This window comes from Orcinus orca, chromosome 4, assembly GCF_937001465.1.
Source record: "Orcinus orca chromosome 4, mOrcOrc1.1, whole genome shotgun sequence".
NCBI lineage: Eukaryota > Metazoa > Chordata > Mammalia > Artiodactyla > Delphinidae > Orcinus > Orcinus orca.
Window position 1 is genome coordinate 111577117 of NC_064562.1, and position 7419 is coordinate 111584535.

Sequence of the window (7419 nt, forward strand, 5' to 3'; positions counted from 1 at the left end):
GAGGCTGGAAGTCCAAGGTCAAAGTGTCGGCAGGTTGGTTTCTTCTGAGGTCTCTTTCCTTGACTTGTCAGTGGCCGTCTTCCCCTTGTGTCCCCACGTCGTCTTCCTTCTGTGTCTGTGTCCAGATTTCTTTTATAAAGACACCAGTCCTATTGGATTAGAGTCATCTTAGTGACCGAATTTTACCTGAATTCCCTCTTTGAAGACCCTATCTCCATATACAGTCACATTCTGAGGTACGGGAGGTTAGAACTTTAACATTGGAACCTTTGGGGGACAAAATTCAGTCCATAAAGTTAAGTATCCATGAATAAATCAGTAGAGAGAAGTGGAGGAGCAGAGTGTGGTTTCCAGTGGCGCACGCAACCGATGGAGAATTATAGTACCTTTTCTCCACACCCTCCCCAGCATTTATTATATGTAGACTTTTTTTTTTTTTTTTTTTTTTTGTGATACACCGGCCTCTCACTGTTGTGGCCTCTCCCGTTGCGGAGCACAGGCTCTGGACACGCAGGCTCAGCGGCCATGGCTCACAGGCCCAGCTGCTCCGCGGCACATGGGATCTTCCTGGACCTGGCAGGTGGACTCTCAACGACTGCGCCACCAGGGAAGCCCTATATGTAGACTTTTTGATGGTGATCATTCTGACTCGTGTGAAGTAATACCACACTGTAGTTTTGATTTGCATTTCTCTAATAATGAGTGATGCTGAGCATCTTTTCATGTGCCTGTTGGCCATCTGTATGTCTTCTTTGGAGAAATGTCTATTTAGGTCTTCTGTCTTTTTGGATTGGGTTGTTTGGGTTTTTTTGTTATTGAGCTGTATAAGCTGTTTGTATATTTTGGAAATTAAGCTCTTGTTGGTCACATCATTTGCAAATATTTTCTCCCATTCCGTAGGTTGTCTTTTTGTTTTATTTATGGTTTCCTTTGCTGTGCAAAAACTTTTAAGTTTAATTAGGTCTCATTGGTTTATTATTGCTTTTGTTTCCATTACTCTAAGGAGAGGGATCCAAAAACTATTGCTGCAATTTATATCAAAGAGTGTTCTGCCTATGGTTTCTTCTAGGAGTTTTATAGTATCTAGTCTTACATTTAGGTCTTTAATCCCTTTCGAGTTTATTTTTGTATATGGTCTTAGAGAATGGTCTAATTTTATTCTTTTACATGTAGCTGTCCAGTTTTCCCAGCACCACTAATTGAAGAAGACTGTCTTTTCTCCATTGTATATTCTTGTCTCCTTTGTCATAGATGAATTGACCATTAGTGCGTGGGTTTATTTCTAGGCTTTCTATCCTGTTGCATTGACCCATGTGTACCCTTACCCCACTTTTTATAAAACTAACAGTGAAAAAGCCTATAAAGAGAGTGTATACGGTTGTTTGAGCTTGGACAAACATAATGTTATTAATATGGGCTGCTTTGTAAGGTAGAGGTGGAAGCAAAGGGGGAGGTGAGCCAACCAATAAAGGAAAAGAAATCAGACACACTCCCCACCCCAGGAACTCGCATCTAGCTTCTTGTACTTACTCCAGAGTTTTTTGAACGAATGAACATAGTTTTCTTAAGCTAATGGGATTGGAGCATCTGTCTGTGATTCATTAAACTTGTTTAGTCTTACCTCAGCAATGAGTACTTTGCTTTCTGTCTTCTAAAACGGGCGTCAGCAGGTCCTGCCATTTTTGTAAATAAAGTTTTATTGGCACACAGCCACACCCATTTGTTCATATATTGTCTGTGGCTGTTTTCGCCCCACCATGGCAGAGTGGAGCAGTTGCGACAGATACATCTCAGCCGAGCCTGCAAAGTCTAAAATATTTACTCTCTGGCCCTTTATAGAAAAAGTCTGCAACCCCTGTTCTAAAATGTAGACTTATTCATTACCTAACTTTCCACTTTCTTCCCACATCCTTTGTCAGACTACAAAGGCGGCGGGTAAGAAACTCAGACTGAGGCACTGTGCTGACCACATATACTCTTTAAGTCTCTGCAGAGTCCAGCAAGATACTTTTCCAAATAACAAACCAGGGAACTAAAAACCGAGGCTCAGAGAGAATCGGCGTCTTCCTTTCAAGTACATACTTTTTTATGTCGTAGAACTCATCCATAGAAATCAGCCATCAGCTCCATATCCAGAGGGCCTAAGGATTCTTTCTGTGAACAGGCCAGAAGGGAATAGGTGTTTAATTTTATTCTTGTGGAATTTTGTGGGTGTGGCTCCATCTAAGTTTGCCTGTTTTTCTTACCCCCATAGATCACTGAGCAAATGGCAGCCTGCAAACCAGTGGCCACCGCCCTAGATTCGGCTATTGATGTCTTTCTGTGCAGCTACATTATTGACCCCCTGGTAAGAATTTCATCTTTCAAAAGAAGAAAACACAATAAACTCATTATGTTTGATCTTTTTTTTCAGATGGTAGTTCACACTATAATATAAAATAGGTTTCTGCTTGGGTCTGTTACAGTTGTAGAATCCAAGACCTAAGATCTAAAATGTAGATGAATGTGTTCTGACACTAATAAGCTAGAAAAGTCAAAGTCCTCGCTGCGTATCTTCACTCCTTACTTGAATTTTATTTACAGAAGTCAAGAGACCCTCATGAAGAAAACTGTTTGTCTGAAATAATTAGAAAGGAACATCACTGGTGTGCAGAGTGCCAATATTCCAAAGGACTCTTAGTGCAGCTATATATGTAACCCTAAAGCTATAGCAAACTTAGTTTAATTTTTGAGTTAACAGCCCTTTAAGATGTTACCATTGGGCTGGTAAGTTCCAGTTAACCAAGTTTATTCCTCAGCTCTGTTCACTCCTCGATATACACTGACTCTCTCTATGAGTCAATCCTCTGATTCCCTTCACTTAAAGCACCTCAGTGGCTCACTGTTAATATCACGGGAAGGATCAGAATCCTTAATGTCATGCTCTAGACCCTGCATGACTGGGTACCTGCCCATTGGCACATTTTGTACTATTTGATCACTTTTCTCTCTGTGCTTCAGTGTTTTCTTTCATCTCTTTATATATTCCAATAAAGATGTTAAAAAAAAATCTAGATTTCCCCACCCCAGGGCCTTTGCATATGCCAGTTCCGCTGCCTAGAAATTAGACACAAGCTCCTTCTCCCTCTGTTTCTCTCTCATTCTTCCCCTCTACACCCATATCCCACCTAGCTGACTCCTCTAGGTCTTATAATATAATGGTTGAGAACACAGACTCTGAATTCAAATTCCACTTCTACATTTTCTGAACTCCGTGACATGGAAAAATTATTTATCTTTTCTGAGCTTCTTCACCTTAATAGGGTTGTTTTGATGGTTCAAAGAGAGACTACATGGAAAGCCCTTAACACCTTTCCTGGTACATTAACACACTCCATAAATGTTCGCTGTTATTAGCTGTTATTCTGTTTTTGAGTCCTAGCTCAAACATATCTTTTTTTCCGGGAAGGTTTTTCTGATCTTCCCAACTCCATTTGGCTCCCTTTTGTACACTCCCATGGAACTTTCTGCTTTTCCTGTAGAGATGTTTTTGCTGTTTGTATTGTACATTGGTGTGGCTCTTTGGTAAGACCTGTCCCCCGCAACACACACTACACTCTGAACTCCGTGAGCACGAGCTGCGTGTTCACTGCTGTGACCCTGTCATCTGGAGTTGTCTGGCACAGGCCGTAAGGATGATCAGATAGCTGCCTGTCACAGTACATTCAGAGTGCTCTATTGGTCCATCTCTCTGTTCCATTATCACTTGTCTCTCTGGGAGGGACTTTTGTACCTGGATGGAAATGATCCTCACACTTTCCCAGCCATGCAGATCCCCCGCCTTGGTCTCCTGGCTGCTTCCCTCCCCTCCTGACTTTGTACCCTTTTGTCTGCTGCTTGGAGCCCCTGCTGAGGGCTTTGAGTTAAGCCCTCATTAGGGGAGCCCTAGGTTAGTTAGGCTGGTTCATTCTGAACTGCTCTCCTTGTGCCCAGTCTCCACTGCCTGCCGCAGCCAGTCAGATCACCCAACTAGCAGGTGCCTCTCCAAAACCATCGGGGACCACTGGAGGGGAGGCCTGAAGGATGCTCAGGAAGACTGTAGGCTAGAGCTTTGTAGCAGGTGGTTTAAAGAGTAAGGAAGAGTTCTGGCCTTTGGCTCAGCCAGGAAAATAGACTCCTGGCTGGCAAACATGTTTCTTTTATACCTTGATTGTACCCAGAAGGAAAGGAATGGTTGTCATAAAGCTCTAAGCCTCTCAAAACAAGGTTGAAAGTGTAGAAATCTACCAATAAAAGAATATGTGGGAAAGGAGAACAAATTTACTGAAAATTCTGGGCCAAGTGATGCCTCTCTGTCCAACGCTAAACTCAACCAGGAACAGAGCAGAAGCGCAGTGGCTGAGACATGAGGGTCTGGGCGGTTGTTTTTATGTCCGAGCTGCCTTTTACCTCCCAGTGGGCTGGGGAGGGCTGCTCTAGTGTTACAGGGTTATCCTAAGGCAGGGGCCACAGACTTGAGCCTCTACAAAGATCTGGAAGGTTGTAGATTTACAAAACAGGCCAAGACCAGATGCTGGCTAGTATCTGGTACCCACAGAGCCATACTGGTTGTGCACAGCCATCTCTGTTCTGATTGGTGGGTCAGGTTAAATAATGTTGGGTATCACCCCTGTAAGAGCTAGTGGTATGGCCTGCCACAGACTGAGGACAGATACCCCTCTTGAAGGAAGAACCATCACTCAGCTGCAGCTGATGTTGCCTTGTGGGAACGAGGGCTCAGCATTGAATTCCGACTTGAGACTTTTAGAGAAAAGACGTAAAGCCAGGTTTCTGTGTGACATCTGACTTAGGAATATAGGCAGCTGCCTTTTAAAAAATACTTTAACATTGTTTTTTAGGCAGAACAGGATTGAATTCAGCCCATGACCATCCTTAAAGATTGGTTAAATTCATCATGGAACGTTTGTTGGGGGCATCGTTACGTACCAAGCATTGCATCTGTTTTCTTCACACAATAGTGTTATGGGATGAGGATGCTGCCAATCCCACTGTTCAGAGGCAGAGCAAAGCCAGGAAGTTGAATGAACAACCCTCACATCAAAACAACTCAGAGAAGGATCTGAGCTCAGGCCTGCAGGCTGTCCATGCTCTTATGGCTGGCCTCAAAGCCGGGGGCCATCTAGTGGGATGGTTAGCTGTTGTTTGGGGGTGTCTTAGATGCTAAACCTTGCTTCAGCACTTGCTGCCTCTGTTCCTCATTTATAAAATAAATATGACAATAGGATCTATTCAAGGTTTTCAGAAAGATGGAATGAATTATAATAATAGGTAGCACTTCACACAGTGGCCAACTCATCTTAAGTTCACAAAATTAGAATCCATTAAAAAAACTGCAAAATAAAGTTATTTTCCCCAAGCCAGTGTTGTTTTCCATTTCCCATCTTCAAGCATCTAATCCTCATGATTTTCCTTTTTCCCCGCAGAATTTGTTTTGGTTTGGTATAGGAAAAGCTACCGCATTTTTACTTCCGGCTATCATATTTGCCGTAAAGCTGGCTAAGTACTACCGTCGAATGGATTCTGAAGATGTATATGACGATGAGTAAGTAGACAAGAGGCTGGGGAATCATTTTCTAAGTGGCGCTACCTTCTGAGCACTTGCTAAAGAGCGGCTCTGATGCAATTAAACTTGATTTTTTTTTTTTATGATTACAACTATATGACATTCTTTTTTTTTAATTTATATTTTTATACAGCAGGCTCTTATTAGTTATCCATTTTAAACATATTAGTGTATATATGTCAATCCCAATTTATTTTATGATTACAACTATATGACATTCTTTTTTTTTAATTTGTTTTTTTATACAGCAGGTTCTTATTAGTTATCCATTTTATACATATTAGTGTAATAGGTCATCTCTATTCAGATGAAATTTTTATACTGGTTTTCTTATGCTTATTTTAACTTTTTTTCCCCTTGCTTAATCGTCTCAGCTTCCTTAATCAGCCTTCTTATTTCTTGTTTGCAGTTCCTCTGTCTCAGGGACTTGGCACTTTACTTTATAACTGTTTTTACTAGTTTTCATTTTGGCTCCGTGGTCCACCCTTCACTCTGTGCCTGGTGAACTTGTATTCAAAATGTGTTCATTCTGACTTCATTTACCTCCTTCTTAATATGTGTTTCTCCTGAATTTGCTTTTTCAGCATCTGTATTAGAGTAAAAAGGTGGGGGATGCAGCTGTTGAGCTGTAATTGTAATTGAAAAATCATTTTATCTCCTTTTTTGTGTTTTATAGTGTTGAAACTATACCCATGAAAAAAGTAAGCCTTTTCTTTTTTAAGCCATATTTATAAGGTGGGACTGGGGAGGGCTTTATTATTAGATGACAAACTTTTAAAACTAAAATAATAACATTAAATTACATAACAACAACAAATACGCCCGGATAAAAATAAATGCTGATGCCTCTTAAAATGAGAGCTGGAACATGGAGAATACCAAAGACATCCTTGTTGAACGAATGAAAATCGTCTATGTTAAATTTATTACTATATAAAATGTTTGTTTGGATCTTTGGTTTTTTAAAGGGAAGAAAATGTAAATATACTTTTTTACCTTCTTTATAGATTTAACAAATTGTTATATACTTTTTACGACCATTACATTGTCTTTGTAATCCATGATGTAAATGCTTCATCTTAGAAATAACATGGTGTTTTTGGTGCATTTATTTTTGTTACAGTATGGAAAATGCTAATATTGGTTCTCGTAGACATCAAGCCTCCAGTATGGAAAATGCCAATATTGGTTCTCGTAGACATTGAGGCACCCAGACAAATTGAACAAAGTTTTTAAACAGCTCCAACTGCATGAGTTCATGACCTGCAGCATCTCCAAATATTGGGAAAGAAACCTTCTGTTCAGGAGCTTACAGAGTTCAGTGAGGTCACACGGAGTATGCACTGACCGGCCTAAGAGTGGAAAGCGCACACGCCTATTTTTTAGAAGTTTTACTTTAATCATCTGAGCCTTCTATGAAAATTTAAATATGTAAAACATTCATGAATTCCCAGTTTAGCCTTTGGAGCAAGACAGGAATTTGGGCACATTTCGTCCAATGGGACTTCGACTCCTAGTTAGACAAAGTCCAGAAAATAGCAAATCTGTGTGTGAACAATAAAAGAATGATTTCAGAATTATGACTCTAATCCTCTTATTGAAAAATAGATCTAAACTACAGATGTCAATGAAGTCTCTGTAGTATTTTCTTAGAGCAGCTGTAACACATCACACAAACTGAGTGGCTTAAAGCAATGTGTTATGGAGGCCGGAAGTCTGAAATCAACACGTCAGCAGAGTTGGTTCCTCTCAGAGAGCCTGAGGGAGAGTCTGTTCCGGGCCTTTCACTGAGATTCCTGCCAATGATTGCTGCCAAT

At 40.7% G+C, this 7419-nt stretch overlaps 1 protein-coding gene across 1 annotated transcript in view; it reads left to right on the forward strand.

Annotated features, from left to right (window-relative positions):
- PROM1 (prominin 1) overlaps positions 1 to 7172 on the forward strand; it is a 97327-nt gene extending 90155 nt beyond the window's left edge. Inside the window, exons 23-26 of the mRNA XM_033410643.2 lie at positions 2255 to 2347; positions 5463 to 5581; positions 6279 to 6303; positions 6771 to 7172. Of these exons, the coding sequence (XP_033266534.2) occupies positions 2255 to 2347; positions 5463 to 5581; positions 6279 to 6303; positions 6771 to 6800 (267 nt within the window). The 3' untranslated portion in view covers positions 6801 to 7172. The remainder of the gene's footprint in view (positions 1 to 2254; positions 2348 to 5462; positions 5582 to 6278; positions 6304 to 6770) is intronic.
- The last annotated feature ends 247 nt before the right edge of the window (positions 7173 to 7419 follow it).